A 24828-nucleotide genomic window follows, 5' to 3' on the forward strand; every position below is an offset into this window, starting at 1 on the left:
CCTTACTCTTCTCTCTGACAATCCAAGGGAGCACCACGGACTTAACCGAGGCTGGGAGATAAAAGGAGGAAGCATCTTTCCTTTTCTGAGAATACCACATTAAAGCTGCTTTATTAACAACTCGTCTGCTTTGTTGAATGATCTTTGTGAATGTGTCGAAACCATCCATATACGTTTCAGGATCATGGAAATTCCTTCACATATACAGGGAGCGGAGGGCGCGATCTGTCTGGGAACAAACGCACAGCGGAACAATCTTGTGATCAAAAACTCACCAACATGAACAGGTTAGTGCTCCATTTCTAACCTCAGAGCTGGCAGTCTGTCACCCTGAGAAGCTGTTTGTCCTGTTTGCATCAAAAGGAATTGGCTAAATGGAAAAAATGGTGAGAACTGGGCTTCCACTGTTGTCTTTGGGCTGCAGATCAGCTGCAAGATGGAAATGCTTCTTACAGGACACTATAAATGAAACAGGATTGTAAACGGTACTAGTCTCAGATTTAATATTGACTGAAACTGAGGGACTGGAGGAGTAAATTAGAGTAGAAGCTGTCCTACTGTCTCCTGAAGACCTTTGCAGCCACTGGTCACTTGTAATTCTGAACCGTTGCTCCTATGAGTAAGTGTGGACTGGAGTGGAGGAGGTTGTCCATGAATAATCAGCATATTTAAACGTGGTCCTCAGTCAGGAGGCTCCCTGAGTTCCTAGTGTTGACTGGACTTTCTTTTCCAGAGCTCTGGCTCTGAACTGCAGTGCCCCCATCAATGATAAATATGGAGCTGAAGCCAAGGACTGGAGAGCTGGAAAGCCAGTCCGAGTGGTGAGGAATGTGAAAGGTGGCAAACACAGTAAATACGCTCCTGTAGAAGGGAACAGATATGATGGAATATATAAGGTAAGAAGGATCTGAATTTGCTTACTGAATTAGGTGGAGATAATTTGGCTCTCAAGGGGTTTTGATAGTGTGTGATGGACCTGACTCTGACTTTTTTAGGTTGTGAAATACTGGCCTGAGACAGGGAAATCTGGATTTTTAGTGTGGCGTTACTTACTTAGGAGGGATGACGAAGAACCTGCTCCTTGGACTAAAGAAGGAAAAGACAGGATGAAAAAGCTTGGCCTAACCATGCAGGTACTCTTTTGGAACATTCTTGGGGTTACCCTGGGCAATGAACCTGATGGATAGAAGGAACTTTTTCATCATATGTTCTGAGGATGATCCTTGTGTAAGAATCAAGACAGCCCTCCCTTACACTGAGGGGGAAGCAGTGCTTTCGGTCTTGTGGGTTGTTTGTGGGGTTTTTAGGAAGCTAAATGAACAAAACTCCTGGTTTTTTCCCTATAGAATTTCTCAGGTCTAGGTGCTTTGCAAGAGCTGGGATCAGTTGTCAAGCAGAGAACCCCTGGAGCAGCTCTCCAGAGGTTGTTCTGCTGGCCTGTAACAATCTGTGAGTCTAAACTGGTGTTGCGCATTGGGTGCTTTTTGTTTTCTGTTTTGCTGCAGTATCCTGAAGGGTATCTGGAAGCTGTTGCAAACAAAGATAAGGAAAAAGAGAATAATGGAGATGATGAGTTTGATACCCCGGGGAAAGGAAAGAGGAAAAGGAAATCAGCAGGTTTGTGGAGTAGGCAAGTGGATAGAGGAAGCCTTGTAGGTTTTTGTGCATTTTACCTGGTTACTCTTTTCTGATTGCTTTTTGTTTGGTTGTCTAAAAAATTGTTGTGTTTTCTTTTAGGTGGAGAGGAAAAACTCATGACCTCTCCTACGGGGACTCCAAAGAAAACGAAAGTTGAGCCATACAAGCTGACAGCTCAGCAAAAATCTCTTATAAAAAATGATGAAGCTAATGAAAAGCTGTGGAATGGAGTACTAGAAGCTCTCAAAGATGGACCGGTATACCATGGGGTTCTCTTTTTATCCCCCCACAATAAAGAGACAACTAATACTGTTGTACCTGGACACAAACCTGTTGGCTGCTTTAAAGAAACAGCTGCAGACCCAGAGCGGGCTGTGGGGCTGTATCTTTCACAGGGTGGCACCAATAACTTGATGCAATTGTTCTCTTGACAGAAATTTCTAAGTAAAGTTGAAGAGGCCTTCTTGTGTATCTGCTGTCAGGAGGTTGTGTTTCGGCCGGTCACAACTGTGTGCCAGCACAACGTGTGCAAGGTGAGCAGCTGAACTCTTCTGTTGAGCATCCCCCACTTCTCGGGGCAACCTGTGCCAGTGTTTTACCATCTCAGAAGGTTCTTTTGTGTAGAAAAGTCTGCTTTAAAGAGAGCTCCAGTGTTCTATTGCTACTCTGATTCTTGTCAAAGATGACCAGAGCTCTGTGGGTGCAGTAAAGCCACAGTGTGGCAGAGCTTGGGGGGTTTTGTTTCATTCTTTTGAAGACAGATGTGGTTTTGCAGAAGTTCCAATGGTCTTTAGCAGCTCCAGGAGAATTCTTGCTCTTTAGGAATGCCATTGAACCAACCACCTCTAACCCCTAAGTAGTGTCCATGACTGAGGTGCTCCATTGAAATGCATGTAATAAAGCGGCTTCTCTCTCCAGCTGCCAGCCACGCATCACTCGTGGCTTCTCTCACCTCTTGTCAGTAGTCGGGTGAACCAGGATCTGCTTTTCCATCCTGGTTCACCTCCTTCTCACCAGGGGGTTTTGTAGATCAAGCTCCAATGCATTTTTCTCTCCCTCTTAACCAATTTTGTCCTGCACCAGGACTGTTTGGATCGATCCTTCAAAGCCGATGTGTACAGTTGTCCCGCCTGTCGCTACGACCTGGGCAAAAACTACAGCATGCACGTGAATGAAACGCTGCAGACCATCCTCACTCAGCTCTTCCCTGGATATGGCAATGGACGGTGATTCTGCAAAGCACTTCTCATTTTCTTTTTGTTCAACCTTCTTAATGGGTTTTCAATGGGCTTAATTTAAAAAGAGAAACAAGTAGTCTGTGTTCTCCCAGACCCCTGAAAAGGCTTTAAAGCCTTCCTTATTTGGGAAAAAACCCAAACTATAAAGTTTAAGGAAAATCCTTTTGTATGTTCGTGGGTTTTGTTTTTGTTCTAAACGCTGAATTTTTGCATTTTTTGTTTTTCTTTTCTCCCCCTCAAACTTGTCACCCATCAGCACAGAATGATGATGCTTATTTTCGAAAAGATTTCAAGTGCTTCCGGTCAGATTAAGAAAGGTCTCAGAGTGCCCCCTCTCTTATTGTATTTGAAATTTTATTCCCAAAAAATGGCTTGGTTGCTAGAACAATCTTCAGTGTTTGGGGATTTGGCCATAAAGGTAGACTTGGGCATCACCTTGGCAGCAGTTTGGATGTTCCTTTTGTACGTGATGGCTCCTGGCTTGTGATCTTTTAACCACGAGTGGGTATTTGTTACATATTTTTGTAAAGAACTGGGTTTTATACATTTGACAAACTTCTCAAAAGCCATTTCCTGCTAATTTTGTATATCAAACAAATGAAGCTGCTTGCGGATAGCCAAGTAGTTGGAGCAATATGAAGTACTACCTCAGCTGGGCTTCTTTCTTACTTGGGAACTGTTGGTTCAGCCGGGTGCTGTTTTCTATCCAGAAATGCCATTGTGGAATATACTAAAGCCATTCTTAAGTGCCTTTTGTCCTTTTGCTGAAAGACTGGGCTCTGAATCACCACGTATTATCTATTTTTTCATAAGCACTGAATCATTTAAACTTGCCAACCGGATTTTAATCTTTGGTTAAAACACAACACTGTAGCTGCACATGATTAGTATGGATTTGCTGCCGTTCAGGTTTCCTCCTAATGCTAGGTGTATTACGGTAACTTGAGTCTTTTTACTTCGTTTTGCTGCATTTCTACCTGGAAATGGAGAATAACCAATTCTGACTTTTCTATGAACCATTTTTTTACTGTACGTGACCCCGAGAAGGCCTCGCTCTTGTGAATAGGTTGTCTTTTTCTACCATTACCAAAGTTTGCAGTTTAATACCTCAACAAGACAGGGATGTTTTTAATCACACTTTACTGCAGACAGACTGGAACAAATGTGCCTATTTTTGGTTTTCTTAACGCTTACTCTTCTTAAAATTATGTCAATATACTAGCGGGGAAAAAAGCAAACGTTTTATAGGTTTTTGTGCTGAATTTGTCAGTTTTTTGTACAATGTGCAAGTTGAAGTTCTCAGAATAAATATCTTTTCTGATGAAAGTGTTGCCTGTTTAATTCCTTCCGAAACGGGCGTCCTCATTGCTTGTGCAGGGATTTGTATTTCTGTTCCATTACGCTAAGCCTTTTCTAAGACCTATTATTTTCATTATGACTTTTCATTACAAAGAAATAGGGGAAAACACTAATTTGCTATTATTCTAGGCACGACTGAAAGGCCTATGTTATGTTTGACTGTAAACAGGGAGATTCCCCACATCCCTCTCTTTTGGGGGCATAACTTCTGTTAGATTTCCACAGTACCGAAATCCCAGGGATCACCTGGCAATCGGAATTGTCTGCACATTGAATGAATACAGCCAAACCTGTTCCAAGTGCCACGGAGCGTATTGGAGGTGTTTACAGCAAGGAGTGGGAGCATCTCTGTCGACTTCCCAAGGCAGAGAAGTACATTTAAGCACAGGTTTCCATAGACAAGTGCAGATGAAGTAAATGAAGACTTCAAGGCAGTTGAGATGTTGAAAACAAGAGCTGTGAAATTAAGCAGCAGTTTAATCTGCCCTCTTTAGAATGAGTTAATTTTAAGGTTGCTGTTAACATTAAATGCTTATTTATTTTTTTTTTTTTAAATTTCACTGGAAATGCCCTGCCACATTTTATTCTGGGGTAAGAATTTGGGGTGAGTGGCTGGAATTGAGGAAATATCTGTGTATTGGAATGGAAAAGACCCCCTTGCAATGACTTCCTTAGTCCATTGGTTTTGGTATTTGGAAACCAAACCTGGTTTTGCTCTGTAGGTTTCAGTGTTGGTGTTGATTTAGCATGAATTAGAACGGCTGCAAATCAGCTGCTTTGTAATTCTGGGCTTGCAAATCTTAACATGAAGCTCTACAAGGGAAACGACTGCGATAAAGTGCGCTGGGGTGTGGAGGGGAAGGGATTGTGGGATTTAATGGCAGGGATTATTAGTAGGATGCTACTTCATTTCCTGTACGTACTTGTCTGGAGTAAATATCCAATATGGGATGTGATAAAATGTGTTCTGTGGATCAGGAAGCGAGAATAACCACACTGATAAAAGGGAAAATAACCCAGTCAAGGATGCCCTTCCTATTTTGGGAATTCCCACAGCCACAAGCCACGGGCTGGAGTTTAATTGAGTGCAAATTAAAAGATGCCCCTGATCTTCCTTCATCCTGGCAGCTTCCTGTGGGCCTGTAATTGCAGGCGCGGTGCAGAGCGGCTCTTGCGGCGACGGGAGCTGCGGTGCGCGGCCGGCCCCGCGGGGGAAGCGGGCCCCGGGTAGGGGCTCGGGCCCGGCTGCCCCGGTTTGACGCTCCCAGCGGGTCCTCCGGGCGGGAAGGGAGCAAAGCGCAGGCAGACCCCAGGGCTCAGAACGCGCCGGGCAGGAGCACCGGCAGGAGCCGGGGAGCGTCCCGGGGGGCCATGGGGCGCCTAAACCAGGGCCGAGAGCTGGAGCGGCCCCGGCTTTGGCGTCCGTTTCTCCCCGGAGGCCGCTCTGGGCCGCTCCTCCCCTCAGGGTGCCGGTACAGGGGGCGGTGAGGGAATCATCCCCCCGAGGCCCCGCGAGGGCCGAGTGCCATCTTCAACGCCTTTCCGCCGGCCCCGCCCCGGCCGCTCCCGGGGCTGAGGGCCCGCAGCAGCCCCGAGTACCGCAGCGAGGGGCACGGCGCGGCTGCGGGACCCGCACACCGGGCGCGGGCAGGGCCCCGGGGCACCCCCCCCCCGGCCGCCATGGCCGCCCCGGCCCGCGGGGGGGGGGGGGGGGCCGCTCCCTCCCGCCCCATTGGCGCAGCGCGGCCGCAGCCCCCCCCGCCTCCCCCGCGCGCGCGGCTGTGCGGCTCCTCACGTCCTCACCGCCGCGCGCCCCCCACCGGAGCGCGGAGCCGCGGGACGCTTGACGGGCACCCCGCTCTGCCTATCACAGCCCGCCGTGCCGCCCTCTCGCCCAATAGCGGCCAAGGGCGGGCCGCCGTCTCCCTCGAGGCGCGTGTTATTGGCGGAAAGCGTCTGAAAGACGTGACAGAGAGCGGCCGCTCCGCCTATTGGTGGGCGGGCCGTTACCCGGAGCAACGCACCAATCAACAGCTGCACTCGCCTTGTTGTTCGGTGACCAGCGCCGCCATGGGCAAGATCCGCCGCCTCTCAGCGGCGAAGCGCCCAATCGCGACGAAGGTGGTGGCGGCCGCAGCCAACGAGCGCGGCGAGGAGGCGGGCGGCAGGTGCTGGCCGCGGGGCGCTGCGCTCTCCTCACAGCCCCCCTTCCGCCCTGGCCCCAGCGCCGGGCCGCTCCGCGCTCCGCTGACGGGGAGCCCGGGGGTGCCGCCGCCGCCGCCTCAGCCGCCGCCTCAGCCGCCGCCGAGCGGGACAGCCCGCGGGCCCAGGTATGGGGGAGACCGGCGCTTGTCTCCCTCTTTCTCTCCCTCCCCGCCGGGCCCTGCCGCCGCCTGCGGCTCCACCCCCGGACCGCGGCGCCGGAGCCCCCTCCGCTCGGCGCTGCCCACCCCTCAGGGCGTCGGGCTTCGTCCCTGTCCTTCCCCGTTCCCTGCCGCCTCCCCTTAGCTGTGGGCCCTGGCTATGCCTCTCGCTTCCGGACGGCCCGCCGCGCCTCCCTCCTCCGGCTGGCCCTCCTCTTCTTCACGGCCGGAGGGACCGGCCTGTGCGGCCAGGGGACGGGCTGGGCCCTCCGTGGCCCGCTTCTCCGTGCCCTCCGCCCGCTTTGTCTTGGGGCGGCGCGGTGGGAGCCCCCCCCGAACCCCGATCCCGCATTCGCCCCCGCCGTGTCCCCCCGCCCGGCACCCGCCCTGGCCGGGGCCCGGTGTCCGCGGAGGGTTCCGCCGTGTTTCAGCGCAGGATGTTGAGGGGGGGAGAGGCGGCCCGGGGCGGCCCCTTTCCCCCCCCCCCCCCGTACCGGCAGCCGGGGTTCGTTCACCGCGGTGGGGGGGGGTTTGTTCGCGCTGTGGATCGTGAAGCGCCCGGTCGGGGGTTTACAGCGAGAGGTGGGCGGCTGAAAGCTGGGTCCGTGATCCTGTGCTCATTGCCGGCAGTGCGCAGCAGGCCCGCGGGGGAAAACCCGGGGCAAGAGCAGGGCATTTGCTCTTTTCCTCTTCCCCCCCACCCCCCCTTTCAGAAACTGTCAAATTTTAGGGTTAAACCTCAATTTTTTGTCTTTTTACTTTAATTTCTTGCAATATTCCTGCATTGACAAACCACGGAGTCACACGCGGGGTCCCCTACCCAGTCCTGGGCACAGAACCTTGCAGGGTGAACAAGTGACCGGTCCTGAAGCAGTCATGGGCTGCAGGAGCTGTTTGTCCGGTCACACTGTCGTTGGGGACTTGCCCTGGGTTTTAGCGGCTCAGTTTGCCCCCTTTCTGTAAAGAAAGAAATCAAAGATGTGTTGGGCTTCTTTGGGATGGAGTAGGTGGTGGAAAGGAGAAGCTGTTCATGAAACCCTTCATTAGAAGGTGGTAGTGGGGTTTCCTTTAAAGCTGGCTGTGATTCCTGTTGCTGAAGTGGTGTATATGGCTGCTTAGAAGATGGGTGTATTGCAGAAAGGCTGTTTTGGACCGCTTTGTTTTCAAGGGTTAAAGTCACAAATTACATTTGGTTTTATACCCGTTCTTTAGCTCTTATAGTTTTAGTTAAAGGTGCTGTAGATAATGATGCTGTTCAGGGGCACAAACTGTTTTCATGTTGCTGTTAAGGCCTAGAACATGGGGGTTTTGCTGTGTGACCCGGTAGTCTTTCTGCTGGGGCAGTGTAAACACATGATTGTGTTCTGTGAAGCTTGAACCTTCTGAAGTTGAGTCTCTTCTAACCAATAGGAGTTAATTTTAAGGAGCGGTGTTCCTTGGGTGCCTGATGGTGGGTTTATTCCCTCCCCTTTTCACATACAAAAAGTCACTTGTTTCTTACGAACTTTCACTGTTTTCTGTTCTGTTTCCTTTTCCTGCTTTAACATTCATGGAATCAGTAGAAATCTTCAGACTAGAATTTAAAACTTACAGTTATGTTTCAGCAGTTACCGAAAATAACTGTTGGAGTGCATTGGGGTAATTGCTTTGTGACAGCGAGTTCCTGATTCTGAGGTTCCCCTGTAATAAGTGAAAGAAGTTGGGGCAGGGAGACGGACTTGTCCAGTGCCAAAAGGAATCTGTGGCTGTTCCCTTCTCATTAGTGGAAGGAGTTACTCCTATGCAAAGTATATGTAGGTGGATAGACTTGATTCCTTGTTCCAGAGGTAATGTTCATGGATAAGGCACTCCCTGAAACATCGTTTGTGAGGAAAATGCTGTCCAATGCTCAGCAATGTAGTCTTCTGTCACCGTTTTTTGCTTATTGAGAAGAGATAATTCTCTTAACAGATCCACTGGGGCCAGAATATAGGTGGTTTTATATATAAGAAGATAATTTTCTCAGTAAATTAGAACACATGGGTGAAAGTACACAGGTCTAACACTCAAAGCTTGACTTCAGGGTGAATGTGGGCTTTTATAAGTGAAAACTTCTATTCATGTGAGGCCTCCTGATCAGCTTTTGATGAGAAGTTGATAGCAAAATGCCCTGCTGGGGAGAATCCCACCGGTTTCCTGCAGATGATGCAGGTCTGAGGCAGGTACAGTGCTCAAAGCTGCTTTACTGGGCTGTTAACACTGAACTGCTGAAAATGAAGTGAAAACTTGCTGCTGATAGCATCAGCTGTCATGTGGCAGATAGCACAGAGCTATCTGTTTTACAGCCCTGCCAGCACTAAGTGCTTTAAGTTATCAAAACCATAGACAACTCCTCAAAACTTCCACCTATTTCCATATTAGAGGTCCTAAGAAATTTTCTATGCGTTGGGAAAACCAGTTTGTCCAGATGTGCTGGATAAGCGTGTTAGCTGTGTAGGCTTTTTGGGTACATTTATCACTAGTTACCTATTCTTCTACCCAGGTGTCCAGCTGTAATACAATAAAGAATGTATTGGCGTTCAGGTAGCTGTAGTTCACCTTCAAAGTTCACTTCTAATGTCGATGAATAGGGAAGTTCACATGTAAGTAGAATTAATAACCCTGTCTTGCTGCAGGCTGAGCCAGCCATGCAGCAGTTCACACCTTATGGAAATCTCTTTGCAGCCATAAGAATTAGAAACTTGATTTCCTTTTAATTAATTCTAGGTTGGAGAGAAGATCTGGGGCCTGGTGGATTTTCCACCCTTTCTGACTCACTTTCTAATGTTTTACTGTGTGCCATTGAAGGGATTTGCAACGCCTGTTCCTGTCTGTCCCTTCGCTGCCATGCGCAGCGTTACTTGCAATATAGCATCTGTTAATATCGAAGATGGATGACAGCTAAATATGTCACTGCAAGTGGGGGATTTGCTTAATGTATTTGGATGCCATCAGGATTCTCTGTGGCTGTGCAAGGCACTGTTTGGACGAATAATTTGTCATTATTTCAGAATCCAAAGCTGGTTTGTCCATTTGTTGCACTAGCAAACGTAAATCCTTAAGTGCTGCAAAATGTTGGCAGAAATCATGGCATTTTCCATAGGTTTAGTGGTATTAATGTTGTGTTCTCAGTATGAAACCATTGTGGGATGAGAAAGGTGTTTTTTCATTTTCAGTGTTTTTCAGTAAACTAATCATTGCTTAATAAGCTCTTTGTTTTGGACCAAATACGGTCTGGGTTGTCACAACTTATGAATACAGTCACTTATTACCAGGGCTTAATTAAGGTGCTTATTCTAATTTATATTTTCATGGAGTAAATGATTCTCATTTATAAATGAGGCTGTTCCTCAGTTATGTTCTTACTAGATGACTGCTGATACAGGAGAACATGTTCGTATTCTGTGCTGGTATTTTTGTGTAGTTCAAGATCCTGACTTAGCCTGTTTGTACCTCAGCCATGGCACAAATAATCTGCAACTTACTTAGTTGGCATTTCTTTACAATTTCTGATAAGCATTTGGAGTAGTGGAGAGGATTTGGGTGAGCCTCTGTGAGTTTTGATGTTGTACATGAGTTCGTATGAAGTTTGCCATACTTCTCAATTCTGTGTTGGCAAAACAAGCAGCGCAGCTTTGGCTGTGATGCATGTGTTAAGGTTTGGAGCTGTAGCTTCCATAGGAAAGAACTGGAAAAATTTGAGGGAGGAAGAGATAAAATGGTTTGTTACCTTGAAGCTGATGTGAAACTCGCTTGGTTTTCTCCTAGGCTGTGCTTTAATTTTGGTTTGAAATTGTCACTCCTTTCTGTTGTAATTCTGGTTACAAGGTGTGAAATGGATCTGGGGTGTGAGGTATGAGATGCCTGACAATCCTGTGGGGTTCCCCCCACTTCTCTCTGTAGTTCTAGACGAGGAGTTGTAAGTTACTCACAGGTGCAGCTGAGATAGATCTGTGTCCTGCTGCTTGGTCCTGTTCACCACTGTCTGGCTTTGGCTCTTGCTCAGCCTCCTCCTGAGGAGCTCACTTTCTGGCAATGCAGCTGCTCTGAAGCTGGAATCTGGGTCAGTGTGTCACACCCACTGCAGGCAGGACCTAAAGCACCTTGTGCAAAAGCTGCAACCAAGAGTTGGAGGTTTATGTTGGCAGAATGCTCAAGCCCACTTACAACAACAGAGGTTGTTCAAATTCTGTCTTGCCAAAAGCTGAAGCAATCTAGAGAAGAAGTTGAGCTGCTGCAGGTCTGGAGTTATGTCAGGTTTGTTCTGGCAGGAGGAAGACTGTTGGGGATCAGTCCTCATGAAGGTATGGATCTGGTTACAGGAATTGCCTTTTCATACAAAGCAGGGCAGTTATCAAGGTTTCCCATGCATCTTTCTGATAACATTAAGAGACTATGGATTGCTTTCCAATATTGTAAACTTTGCAGCACTGCTGCCTGGATTCAGATGGCATGGATTGAGACTTTGAATTCTTGTGCAGACCAAACAGGAACTCATCAAAATGAGGTACGTTTTTACCTCATTTGCTCCAGGTCTGGGCAGGAGTTTCCTCCTTTTTGCTGTGGTCTTGAAGTTCAAAATGGTGAGCTCCTAAATGCTGTTCTTTCTGTTCTGGCAAAGTGAACCCAAAGTAGTTTGGTGTAGATCCAAGTCACAGTGGAGCTGTTGGGAAGCAGCAGTCCAGGTCAAATGCTTTTTAAATTACTTTTTTCATACCTCTATAGCCTTGCAGTAAATATAGTGAAGACAGTAAACATAGCTATTGTGTCATGCAGCAAACTGAACCCCCCTGGTTCTGTCTCAGTAGTGGTACGCTGATTTGTGTGGCTTTAGGATGAGTTCATCTTTCCTATTCAGTGACACATTGAATTTGAGGAGAGAGACAGTTGGGTATTGATTCTGAATTCAGTCAGAAATAGGCTTTGCCTGTTGCCTACCTTGCTTCAGGCAATGATGAACTGTTTTAATTTCCTCCAGATATATTGCTCTTAAATCTAGACACTTGTTCTGCTTTTAAGTGCTGTTTGTGACTAAATAATTGTGCTTCAGTTTGAAGAATTGTATGGGTAACTGCGCTACATGGATGTTCAGAGGGAGAACTTTGAGCTACATGTGCTGCTTGGTTTCAAGTAGAGGAGAATCTGGAGTTCTGGAGAAGCCTCGTGGAATGTAACATTTATTAGAAGATAATTTCTCAGCTTCCAGGCACTGTAGATCTTCATCTGCTTGGCTGGTGGGTACTTGCTGTGCCTGCATGGGAATGTTGTCTCTCTGTTCCTCTTCCTCAGAGCTTTCCTCTGTTTACTTAGAGCCTAGAAGGGATATACAAACCTCAAAGCGATTTGGAGCTGAAAAATGGAGCGAATTGAATATATGAATATTTCTGGGGGAAAAGGTGATAGTTTAAAATTGTTGCTGTAATCTTCCAGTCATTTCAAAGTGCCCTGAGCATCACCACAACAATCTGCAAATGCACAAATTTACACTCTCTTTGCCTAAATGCTGTAATCTGATTCTCAGGAATCAAGGGAAAGAAAGTTCTCAGCTGTGCTTGGGAGGCATAACCCTGCTCTAAACCTAGTAAGATAGAATTGCCTGTTTCTGTACGGTCTTGGTGTTGTGCAGGAGTCTGTCTTTTGTTCTGCTAAGAAGCTTTTGCTAATGCTGGATCCATGAGAATCTTGATATAAATTGGAGTGTAATTACTTGGCTTACTGAGAAAGGAAGTAGATGGAAATAGAAGAATCTGCCCTCAATGTTCCAGCCTAATTAACGAAAAAAATGACATTTCAAATAAACACAGGAGGTTTCCATTAATATTAGTAGTTAAATACTGAGTGAAGAGTAAATTTCAAAGATTCTTTCCTTAGCAGGATTCTTAGCTTACTGTATGGGAAATGCCTCAGAAATACTGAGTGAGTCAGGAGTTTATTCAGGCACATTAAAACCCTGTATTTTGTAGGGTTTGTTTTAATTTTGTAACTTTATTTTCAGTTGAGGATCAGATTTTATTTCCTCAAACTAAACTGATTTTCATTTCAAGTTTGCCAGAGATTTGCAGTAGACTTGGGCAAAGCTCACAGGCTTTCCTATTCTATTAATCCTGATGGGAGCCTGCAGCCTGCGCCTGGGATGTGGTTCCTAAGGCAGAAGTTTGCCCCACAAGCATTTCTCAGTCCTTTTGGTGAGGAACAGAGGGAGGTAAAAACTTGCTAAAAGGCCCCAAATCCTCATTTCTTGTGTGGCTGCTTGGCTGTGGCATTGACTGAGACTAGTGTGTGTGTCACTGCAGGCCATGGAGGGTGCTCTGCCTCTTCCCACTCCATCAGTACCTGACTTGGTCTTATTTCCCTGAGAATGGGCATAAACCCAACCTGATTGGCAGTTTAATCAAGGACAGTAAGGTAAATGGCCAAGTTTAAGTCCTTTATTTGGGTTTTAAGTTTTTCAAGCACTAGTTGAAGTAGTTGTTTTGCCCACACTTGTGGGGAAAGCAGCTGATGTCCTGCCAATGCTCTGTGGCTCGACAGAGGAGCTCTGGGTACAGGTAAGTGTCAAGGTCAGGATGAATTTCCAGTGTTGGAATGTTCTGCAGTGGTTACCAGGGAAGACATGGTAGTAGTTGCCCAGTAACTTGTTGGAACATTCCATGGCTGTTACCAGGGAGACACAATGGTGGATGCACAGTAACTTGTTGGAACATTCCGTGGTTGTTACTGGGAGGACACAGTGGGAGCTGCGTGGAAGTTTGCTGGCTCCTCAGTGACACTGAAGTAAGGCGCGTCGCTTTGGCTTGGTTGGAACCATGTCCAGGTAATGAGGAGATCTTCATGAGCTGCCCAGCCTGCCCTAGGCTGAGGAATCCTAGCATGAGTGAAATCTCTTCTTTCCTAGTTATCACTCAAAGGGCAGGGGAGGTTTAGATGTGTTTGGATCAACAGGCAGGAGTTTTCAAGGGGAATTGCCAGGGAAGGGAAGAAGATCGGAGGCTGAACAGTTTGAGTGTTGAAACAAGATTTGTTGCCATTGTTCCTCAGTGGTGTTCCGCAGTGCTGTCAGGCTTTGAGTGTGCTCTGACACACAGGGTTGTCAAGAAAACTGGAGGACAAGGGAGGTTTGAAAGTTTTGGGTTTATGGTTTAAAAGCCTTGCTTAACATCTGGCGTGTCTCTTTAGCTTTCTGAAGTATTAAACCAGTCCATTGGTTGCCTGATAGCAACTTCTTATCAGGAGCAGAGTGCACTCAGAACTTCTTCCCCAAAGAATGAGCTACGGTTTTCAGCACTGAAATTACTGATTTGTTATATATTAATGCTTTTTGTGCTTGGTGCTGGAAACGGCATCTTCTTTATGTCTTTTATTAGCTGAGCTATTTAGATGTGCTTCATTTAGATCTTCTCATTATATCTCCTCTTTTTCTCCTCTTCAATATCTGGGACTAAATACACTTCCTTGCTTTGGTGTGTGTTGTCCTTAGATGGTCTCCTGCACCGGTGTGTAATTTACTGTCCTTATGTAGATTAATGAGCTGTGTAACTTGATTTTCTTAACTGCTAGCAGTGGTTTTACTGGTGTTACAAGTGCAGTGGTGTTTGTTGTCTGCACTGGTTAGATTAGGAGTTGTGGGTTCAGAGTTCTGTAAAAGGGCAATTTGATTGAAGAACTCTGTCAGTCTTCAGGTATGTACAAACTCCAGATACATAGAAGCCAACAAGCTTGCTTTCTTGTTTGGGGAAGAGAGATTATGGTGTTACCACTTTGCCTCCTAGAAGACTTTAATCCACTCAGACTTTAACAGTGTCAGATGTTTGAAATCTTCCTTTTTGCATCATGAGGCAGTGGTTTGAGATGGTGGCTTTGTCCTCCTGCTTGAAAAGTCTACAGCTCTGTGCTTCTGAAGCACAGCCATGTAACCAGAGTCATCTCCCTGATCAGTTTGTACCATGGCACCACGTATCATCATATTTGGCACAGGAGAAGAACAAATGGCGATGGTGGGAGCTCAGGAGCTATCCAAGTGGGTACTGCTGTGAGATTTCCTCTTGCTTCAAACTGCAGCCAGTGCTTTGTTTGTTGTGTGAAATTTTGATGGCTGTGCTTCTTCCTCCTTCAGCAGGGTGTGATGCTGGTGCCAACATGTCCCCATCGCCAGCGCAAGCAGGCCACTGTGTGTATTTGCTGCTCCGAGTTGGGAGCAGGTTGCATGGTACACTCGGGAGGGTATTTCCATGTGTCTTTTTAGCCCCTTCCAACACAAGTGAAATCTTGGGGAGCTGCTGTGGGTGCTGTATATCCTTTTACAAGGTTATTTTTGCTGCCTGTGCAGTGGTTTTATCTACCAGATTTTGAACATCTCCTTTCTTTGGTTTTGCTATAGGCGTGTGTTCCAAAGGGCATTTCCCTTCATCTTTTTGACTTTCCATTGTCTGGCTTCAAGGCCTTTGGGGCAAAAAGGCAGCAGGATATTTTTTTTGTGGGGTTGAGGATAGAAAGCTGCACCTTTTGGAGAAGCAGGTCTTTCAGATGTGGTTCTGCCAGCTGTATGCAGTGTAATGTACGTGGCAGTTCGGCATATGTTTCTTGGGTAGTTACCTTTAGACCTGGTGCCTTCTTTAAAGGGCTCTGAAGGTGCATGTGTTCTGGTTTATCGAAGAAACGGAGTCCCAGAGAGCATATAAAGTTTGTTCAGCAAGTTTAAAGATGGCTTTAGTGTTACTGTATAAACACAATGAGTCCTCTGCCATAAATTCTGCTGTGGTTTTACTGTTCAAATCCGGATTGATAACGGAGGTTTTAAAGCAAACCAGCAGGTTGAGTTGGCTCTACATCTGCAGCCATGTGCCCTGGGCATAGGTACAGGATTTGGCACGTTCATTTCCACGGATAGTCACTACCTTTAGTCAGGGTTACCCCCTGACTCAACAGCAGAGGTGAATGAGTTGGCGTTATCTGCTTTTCCAAGATCAGTAGCAGGGGAGCAGCGGGGAACTACTTGGAAGTTCCTGGAGGAAGGATTCCCAGTCCTGTAAGTCCTTTAGCAAGCATGTGTCCTTGATCTCTGCTGGGTTTCTTGGGCTTTTTCTGTGCCCTACAAAGGTTTCAATCAACAGGTGTAGGATTTCAGTCACAAAAGTGTCTTGGTTCACATCAGTGTTAGAGGAAAAAGTCTCATGTAAAAGTCATTGAAATGAAAAGCTCAGCTCTTTGTGTCCATCGAGATCATCCCTCTGGAGGCAAGTTTAGTGTTTCCGTACTGTGGTTGCAGTTTAGAAGGTTTTCATAATATTTCAGGTTGTTACTCTCTCTTACAAAGAAACTGAATGTGTCCAGCTGAGAAAATTACCTTCATTCTTCTTGTCAAGAGCTAATAGGGAGCTTAGATTCTTTCTGCAAAATCATCCCTTTCAGTATTAACAGTGAAGAGAGAAGATTTGTTCATATCGTCACCATCCACCCTGCTGCACTGCAGAGCCGTGGGTGAAGAATGCTTTCAGTGTTCTTGGAAGAGTTGGATTCTGCTGTGAAATAGTCCTCAGTGCTGCTGGTGAGCTTCTTGGGGCACTGTTTTAGTGAGGCTGTCTCCTGGAAATCCCATAAGGAAGGTTGCTGCTGCAGCCCTAGGCTTGTTCCAGTGCTGTGCTTCACCTCGTCCCCTCTGATACTGGGAGCTGGGTAGGAGGAAGGAGTAAATCCTGCCACTGTTTATCCAAAATAAGTTAGAGCTGTGATGTGCAAAGGGATTCTTTTCTCCCAAAACTTTCTGTGTGGCTTCAGTGCCCCATTCTTGGCAGGATTCCTGGAGCAAGCTGCTCTAGTGGAAGGTGTCCCTGCCTGTGGCACGGGGTTGGAACTGGATGATCTTTAAGGCCCCTTCCAACCCAAACCATTCCATGAAATGTTATCTGAGGTAGGTGTTAAGATGTTCCTTAGAATAAAGAGATGGGATTAAACATGGGAAAATCTGTTGTTCTTTGCTGTCTGCATTCCAAAGTCGCAGTTTGTACTGGGGCAGGTAGGTGCTTTAATTTATTAAGTTTTGCATGAAGTAGTTTTCGATCCCCCTCTTTGTTATAGCAGGTATTTTGGCTACTTACTCCCAGTTCATTGAATAAAAATTGGAATTGATGGAGATGGTCTTGAGGAAAAGATGGGATAAATCCTTGCTTTGACTGTTTTACTGGCTTTTTTTCCCCTGGTTGTGGGTAAAGCTGCAAAGCCTGGGAAGGCATCCCTGGAGCAGATGGTGCTGGCACAGATCCTCCTCAGGATGGAATTCAAGCTCCTTTCCCTGAGCCAGATCCTCAGGAGCAGCCGTGCTGCTGTGGAGCCTGACTCGGGGCTTCCTGCTCGGGTGAACTCTCGTGGCATTTCCAGACCCTGTTTATAAATAGCACAACATTCTTAGTGAGACAGTGTTGGAATGAAAGTTTGGGGATGGTTCCTGTGTGTGTCCCACTTCTCCACCAGTCACTTCTCTTTTCCTTTCCACTCATGGCCGTGATCAGCTCTATTTGGTGGCCCTGCTGCAGCAGGGGCTTGGATTAGATGGTCTCCACAGCTCCCTTCCTACCCTAATGGCTCTGTGTTTTCCTGGTAAACAATGCTTTTCTTCAGCATTTTGGAGGACAAACTGTGGCAAATGGATGCCTGGAGCTTATCAGCTCCTGTGGTTTGTCTTGGGGATGGGAGACGCTGTTTCCTCCTCTTGTATTTTCTGCAAAACAAGTGACTTGTTCTTGTGGGTATTTATGAAGCCTGTTTCTTATCTTCACATGCTGACCCTGAAACAGAGCAAGTCTTTTTCTGCCTGGCAAGGTTGTAGATCCCTTTGGGGCAGGGGCACACTGAAGATGAGAGCTTAAGGGTTGGATGAGCACGAGATGCTGTGATTTTTCTGCATGAAATTGCTTTAAGTCTGTGCTGGGGAAGGGCTTTGACCTGTAGCCCATTGCTTCGAGACAGATCTGAAAGGAAAGGAACTCTGAAGAATCCTAAAATCTTCTCTTTTCTAAAATATCAAGTCCAAACTGTTCATTTGCCTTGGAAATAATAGTAATAATAGTTGGTATTGAGTCTTTCCCACTTAGTGTGAGGTTGGTTTTACTTGCAGGGGGCAGGTACAGTATCTGATGTCTCTCTGGAGACGGGTGAGTTGTGTGCGCACTCGCTGATTAAAACACTGATAGCACCATTCCTCTGTTTTGTGTTTCCTAACAGAGAGAGCATCTGGAGTACTTCTTGGCTGGTTTGAAATCAATTTAAACCCAAACGTGCTTTGCTTGTGATTTACAACTCGTGTTTTGGCATAGTGTGGCTGCACCTTTTATTCCTTACAAGCCCCGTGCTGCCCTCTCGTGATAGCTTGAGCATATTGGATGTGCTGCGGCTGCTCTTCTGACATGGAGAATGTTTTTGTAGTTATATTTGCAACTAAAATGCCGTTAAACCATTTTGTTTTAAGGGTTTACCTTCCAAGTTTCCAGCAGAACTTAGGAAGGTCCATTTAAAAACCGCTCCTTCCACCCTGAATTGTGCTGTTGGTTTCTTTTTTTCTGCTGTGAATTGGGATGTGAATGGAGCAATTTTGCTCTTCACCTGGAAAGATGCTTTGAAATTGTGCATCTAAATTTCCTTTAGAATTGTTTGACCCTTCGTTTCGTCTGTATTCACTGCAAATACAAACTGTAATGATGTTACCTTTAACAAACCCCCTAATTTTATAATTTTTTATGTAGCACATGGATAAAAAAGGAATATTGGTCAGAGCTGTTGTTTTTGAACCTAGATAGTTCCTCTCCTGCCAGAGAGGGACTCTTCATCAGTGACTGTAGTGGTAGGAGAAGGGGTGATGGGTTTAAACTGAAACTGGAAGTTCAGGTTAGATGTAAGGAAGTTCTTTACCATGAGGGTGCTGAGGCACTGGCAGAGGGTGCCCAGAGAAGCTGTGGCTGCCCCATCCCTGGCAGTGCTCAAGGCCAGGTTGGACACAGGGGCTTGGAGCACCCTGCTCTAGTGGAAGGGGTTCCCTGCCGGGGCAGGGGTTTGGAGCTGGATGAGCTTTAAGGTCCCTTCCAACCCAAACCAGGCTGGGATTCTGTGATACAGAAAAGGATGAAGCATTCTGGTTCTGAGGGGCACTAGTTCCACACTCGCACACTGAGTAGATGCTGAAGGTAGTGAGAGGTTTGTTGTTGGTGACCCCTGTTCTGTTGAGGCACAGCTTCGTATGGTGAATGGAGGGGACAGTGTTCAGGCTGTGAGCTATATTTAGGCTCTGTTTGATCTTGCAGATGATGCTGGTATCAGGAGGCCGCTGATACTTGACCGTTCTTAGGTACCTGGTAGCAAATAGACTGTGTTTTTTTGTTAAAGCTCATCTTACCCATTTTAGAATAGATACTACTTACAAATACTGTCTTGGAGGAGCAGGGGAGAGAATTGGAAAGTACATCCGTGCCTCTGTGACATTCGTTAAAGGAAGCAGAAAGAAACCTGACTTTTTTAACCAGTATGTTTTCTTCTGCCTCTCCTCTTTCTCTCTCTCTTCCTTTTTTGCTTCCCCTCCAGGCCATTCCGTCGTTCCAGAAACATGGGGTCGGAAGTGCCGAGCCCTCAGAACCCTGGATGTAAGATCATGACCTTTCGTCCCACCCTGGAGGAGTTCCGGGACTTTGGGAAGTACATTGCTTACATGGAATCACAGGGAGCTCACCGAGCAGGGCTGGCCAAGGTGAGTTGCCTAGCTGAGGTAGTGGAAAGCTTCCTGAAGGCTGCCTTCCCGAGGCTCTGCTTTATGTAGGGTGTCTATGAAGTTATATCCCTCAGAAGCAGTTTCTGCTTTCATGGTATCACGCAGAGCTTGTTCTTGAAAATCAGACTTGTAACCTGTGTCTTGGTTTATTGAGAGAGGAAAGAGGAGTTCCAGGCCTTGCCTAAGAGTTAAAGAAGGGTTTATTTGCAGGATGGCTTTTCCTGATCCCTGAATAGAAAACGTCACATTCCCAGCCCCTGCAGCAATGGGTTAAGGGTATTTCTGTGTCCTCCTGTTGCTGAGGACACTGATAGCAGTAGCCATGGTTCTCAAGGACTGGAGGTGGGAGGTTTTCAGTCCTCTGCGTGTGTGTGATTCCCTAATAAATGCCTGAAAGCCTTTTTGACCTTCAGGAAGCGGTTCTCCAGCCAGCTCTAAACCATCTGTCTCCTTCCTTCCCATCCACATCTTTACACTGATGAAGCTTTTTGAGAACTCTTCATGTGGAGTTTCTCAGTTCCAGTGCTTGACATACAACTGCTTGGAAAAAATCAGGACTAACTGATTAGAAAGAGTGTTTTTGTGGCCGAGCCATGTTGCACCATGGGTTGAGGGAGAAGAGTTGTTCTGACAAGGCAGTTGTTACAAATGGTATTTAGCAGAGCTTAATAAGGCACAGCAGAGGAATAAAGCTGTTAGGCATGAAATAATTTCATTTTTTCTAACCCATAGGTCAATTACTGTTTATGTTACAGTTCTAAATAGAGCTGGGTATTGATAAAAGCTCTCTGTGAAACGTTTCCTTGTCCACTCAAGTGTACCAGCAATTACATTCCAGGAGCCTGCCAGGGTAGATAATTTTAATGATGGCTGTTGGTAAATTCCAGATGTTGTAAAGAAATTGCTCTACTTGTAGGACTAAATCTGAGCATTTCAAGGTAATTTTTGTCACTGTCTCTTGCAACTGCATTTTGGAGCCTTGTAATGGAAGTCGAGCTCATCGTAGCCTGGGGGAACCATGCCCACAAAATCAATAACTTGTCTCCAGTTCCCGTAACTTTTTTTGGCTGACCCTTCCACCAAATTAGATTGCAGACATTGTACTTTGTCACTGCACATGCCTGCTGAATGTCCCAGTGATTGTTCTCTGATCTTGAGCCTAGAATTGTTGGCAGCTCTTCTGTTTAAAATTACAGCTTTTTCTTCCAGATTTGGGACTGCTTTGCAGCAGGGTGGTTGCTTTTTGTGCAGCCTCTGAGCGTGAGGAAAGAATTCTGGACATGTTCCCCTTGGTTTTCTTTTGTTCTTCGCTAGCCCTTACCCCTTTTCATTGAAGGAGTTGGTCCCTGATATGTCACTTACAAATACAGAAACATCAATTAATAATGCAACAAGAATTTGGCCTTCCTAGTTAAATAAAACCCCAACCAAACCAAAAGCACTACCCCCTCAAGAAAACCCTCAGGTAAGTGATCTTGTAGGTGGAATAGTTGCTTACACTACTGTCAAAGGTTATGGACTTGTAGAGATGCAACATGCTGCTGGAGTCTTCATGCGGCTTTGTGGAATGGTAGGTGAGCAAGGAATTCCATCTGGAGGGGGAGCATGTGCTGTCCTTCCAGCATGCAGCACGCTTCCTTATTATAACTCTACCTCTTTCTATCCTCACTGGCTGTCTTGTGCAACTCTTCTGCTAGCAGGCAGGCTGGCAGCCCTCTATGTCAGCCAGTCCTGTGCCTCAGCAGATGCAGAACAGTTGGCTCATCATCTGTGCTGGTTATTTGAGCTGCTGCTGTTACCTGATAACCTGCAGCAGTGGGATGAAATCCCGTCCACTCCCACAGCTTCTTCAGGAGAATTGTGTGTGCCTGTTGTGAACATCAAGTAATTTTGTTGTTTGTTTCCCCTGAAATTCCAGGTGATTCCTCCCAAGGAATGGAAGCCTCGGAAAACCTATGATGACATAGATGACATGATTATCCCAGCTCCTATTCAGCAGGTTGTTACTGGGCAGTCGGGGTTGTTCACCCAGTATAATATACAGAAGAAACCGATGACTGTGGGAGAGTACCGGCGTCTGGCTAACAGCGAGAAGTATGTTGGTGTCAGATGATGGGGAGGAGTTATATGGAAAGCCTTTCTTTCTAGAAACAAGCTGAAAAGCAAATGCAGCCTTGTTAAAGAGGAAGCATTTGGGAGGAAACTGCTTTCTCTTGGAAGGTTACATCCAGAATCTCAAATAAGTTTGTAACCTGGTGGCTTTTGGTGTAGCTTAAATCTGCCTGAAGGGAATGACTTTTCAGTCATTTGTCTGTCTGTGATGAGCATCCCTGAGGGGTTCTTGCATCCTTATCTTTTCCATGTCCTTACCAGGTACTGTACTCCACGCCATCAAGATTTTGAAGACTTAGAGCGCAAATACTGGAAGAATCTCACATTTGTCTCGCCAATTTATGGGGCTGATATCAGTGGCTCACTGTATGATGCCGTAAGTGGAATGTTCCTCATTTATTTTAAATATGGACACTGACTTCCTTATTATTGCTTTTCTCTCCTCTAGGAACAGTAATTCAGAGCTTAGAAACCTTAAGCAGATATCTTTATTTTTCCCTCATTACCAAGGGGTGACTAAACTTCTCACCTTGATCCCGATCTTTATCATACTAGGTTTTTTTTCACCCTTTGTTTTTAAAGGGAATAGAATGTGTCAGGGAAGGTGACAGAACTGGACACCAATGCAGGCTTTAGGAGAAGCAGCTTTTGCAATGGATTGAACGTACATTGTGCTTCCTTAAGTTCCTGTAAGCAGATATTAAAGGACAGAATTACCAGTCACATGTAAAGAATGTTCGCTGTTGGTGCAAGCATTGAGGTGTGAGTGTCATGGAAGACATTCTCCTTCTGCATCACCTCACTTTGCATCTTGCTTTTCAGCTGCTTCCTTTCTGCAGCCCTTTCCTCCCTGTCCCCCTTCAGGTTAATTTAGACAGCGTCAAGACTGAGCAGCTTGAGTTTCACTGTCTTGCAGTTACTCCAGCCAGCAGGACGAAGCTGGGATTGCTCACATACTTGCGTGCATATTAAGGACACTGGGGAAAAGGGGTGTGAAGGTGACTCTTAGTTTCCTTTTGGAGATTGTATTACTCTTCAAGCAATCTCAAGGTTAAAGATTTTGCAGAGGCTTCTGCCACTTTGGTCGCATTGAAGTCTAGTGTTTCTCATCAGCTGATAAGTGTTCATCAAATGAAGAACGTCTGGATGGAATATGTCATTGAGAGAAGTGTCTTTTACCTCTGCTTTATCTTGTATTTATTAGTAGAATGGTTACTTAATGGTAGGATATCACATAGTACAAGTGCCTCTTCAGAGAGTGAGAAGCCAGCAGTCATCCCTTTGCCGCAAAGTGCTGGTAGCACATCCTTTTCCTGGTTATTGCTGAGCATTAAAAGTAGGCTTTTTGGAAGCAGATGGGATTAACTTAGTGTAGATAACATCAGGTTGTCCCCATTTTAAGGCACTGGAAGGAAGCTGTGGCTATTACTCAGTTATAGCAAGTTCTGATATGTTCCAGTACAAAACATTTCTTTTGAATTACAGGATGTGGAAGAGTGGAATATTGGCAATCTGAACACCCTCTTAGATATGGTGGAACATGAGTGTGGCATTATCATAGAAGGTGTAAACACTCCCTACCTCTACTTTGGGATGTGGAAGACAACATTTGCTTGGCATACCGAGGACATGGATCTCTACAGCATCAACTACTTGCATTTTGGGGAGCCAAAATCCTGGTAAGTGACAGAGTACTAAACAGATGGTGGTTATGTACCTTTACCCTCTACTTTGAGACCACTGCAGTATCTCTTTTTTCAAGTCCACCTGTTTCCATCAATCTGATCTCTCTCTTCCCATTTTTTTTTTCTCCTTTCCTATTCTACAATTGAAAGGAATTTTACTTCCTTTCATGCTAACTTGCTCAGAGACCTAATTCCCACCTTTCTAGAAAGGAGCAGAATTAGGGGGACTTGTTGACTTCACAGGTAAAACCAGATTTCAGCATCTCAGGGATTTTTGCGAAGTAATGCACAGGAGAGCACTTCCACTAATGTGGGAGAGCAAATGGTGATGGGAATATGGGGATGCTTCAGGTGCACTTTAATAGTGAAGGTCTGTTGTTCTGCATTGAGCTGTAGGCAGGAAACATCTGTTACTTTAAAACTTCCAGGATTTAAATGTGCTTACAACTCCCAAGGACAAGGTGAGTCACATGGTTACTTTTTCAAGGTCAATTCTTAGAACGCTGGGAAGCATTTTTCCTCCCTCTGCGTAGACTGGTTTGAAAGGACTTTTCACAAAAGTAATCAACAGATAAGAGTGAAATGAAGAACCTGAGGAATCTGGGGTAAGTTTCCAAGAGCTGGTGGTGTTCTTTCTCAAGCCTCCTACTTAAAAGCATAACCACAGAGACTTAGCAACCCAGAAGAGCTTTGCTGAAGATCTTGATGTGACTAATAAATATTGACATTTATGTGCAAATTGGAGCTTAAATGTCGCTGGGAAGCTGCTGTCACTGTGCCCTGGCAGAGGCAGACAAGAACCTTCCATGTCCCTGCAGTATGAGTCCCCAGTGACACCAAGTATCTCCAGGCTCTTAGTGCCTGTGGGCACATAAGAGCTACCAACAGCAAAGAGACTGTAATGAATGGATGTAGTGTTCTTTTACAGCCTAGAAAAGGAGGGGCTGAATCTGTCTATTCAACCCTAGTCTTCATGTGAACTTTAACAATCTTTCCAGCAGAAAGAAAATCTGTTTCCCCAGTAGATCTGAATCTCAGTCTCCCTCTTTCAAGCAGATGCACAAGGATTTTGCAGAATCTCTTATGATATGTCTGTTAAACGCGCTTGAGCTCAAGAAACATCTCTGGAGTAGGAATAGAATGTGCCACGCTCTTGCTTTAGGTACTCTGTTTTTCCCTTCATTTTCAGAAGTGGTTCATTGAAACCCGGTTTTATTCAGTCCCCATCTCCAGTAGATGGTGCCACTAGCACACAAGAAGCACATCCTCTCCTTCGCCCTGGTGACCAGCAGCAGTGCCAGTGTCATCTTTGATGTGGTGGTTTCAGAACACAGGGGTTGGCTGCTTTAAGAGTTGTATGAGGAACTGACCTGAGGCTTTTGGGAAGGTCATGCCATTGTGGCTGTGTCCAACTGCTCTTTTCATACCTGCCTCTTAATCAGTCCTGCCTCATCTGTCTTCTGCTTGCTTTTTGTTCTGAACTCAGAATAGGGGATTATTGCTTTCAAAAAGTAGAAATAAGAATAGATCAGCTTGAGAAGAGAAGCTGATCCCAGCATGAAAGTAATGGCTATTTCACAAACTCACACTGTGAGCAGAAGTTGGAGAACAGGTAATTCATGCATACTTCATTTTGGATTTATACCTCACCTAAACTGGTTTTC

At 46.0% G+C, this 24828-nt stretch overlaps 2 protein-coding genes across 4 annotated transcripts in view; both read left to right on the forward strand.

Annotated features, from left to right (window-relative positions):
- Positions 1-4202, forward strand: part of UHRF1 (ubiquitin like with PHD and ring finger domains 1) — a 28955-nt gene extending 24753 nt beyond the window's left edge. For both annotated transcript variants that reach the window (XM_065658820.1, XM_065658819.1), the window contains exons 11-17: positions 181-287; positions 734-896; positions 996-1133; positions 1506-1617; positions 1738-1895; positions 2073-2171; positions 2722-4202. In XM_065658820.1, coding sequence (XP_065514892.1) covers positions 181-287; positions 734-896; positions 996-1133; positions 1506-1617; positions 1738-1895; positions 2073-2171; positions 2722-2868 — 924 coding nt within the window. In that variant the 3' untranslated portion in view covers positions 2869-4202. The remainder of the gene's footprint in view (positions 1-180; positions 288-733; positions 897-995; positions 1134-1505; positions 1618-1737; positions 1896-2072; positions 2172-2721) is intronic.
- A 2157-nt stretch (positions 4203-6359) lies between these two features.
- The window catches only part of KDM4B (lysine demethylase 4B), a 78173-nt gene continuing 59704 nt past the window's right edge, over positions 6360-24828 (forward strand). Inside the window, exons 1-5 of one of the 2 annotated variants that reach the window (XM_065699604.1) lie at positions 6360-6565; positions 19184-19346; positions 21286-21461; positions 21741-21855; positions 22965-23158. In XM_065699604.1, the coding sequence (XP_065555676.1) occupies positions 19206-19346; positions 21286-21461; positions 21741-21855; positions 22965-23158 (626 nt within the window). In that variant the 5' untranslated portion in view covers positions 6360-6565; positions 19184-19205. The remainder of the gene's footprint in view (positions 6566-19183; positions 19347-21285; positions 21462-21740; positions 21856-22964; positions 23159-24828) is intronic. The other variant, XM_065699605.1, reaches the window with a different exon arrangement.

This window comes from Lathamus discolor, chromosome 21 (assembly GCF_037157495.1).
Source record: "Lathamus discolor isolate bLatDis1 chromosome 21, bLatDis1.hap1, whole genome shotgun sequence".
Classification (NCBI taxonomy): Eukaryota; Metazoa; Chordata; class Aves; order Psittaciformes; family Psittacidae; genus Lathamus; species Lathamus discolor.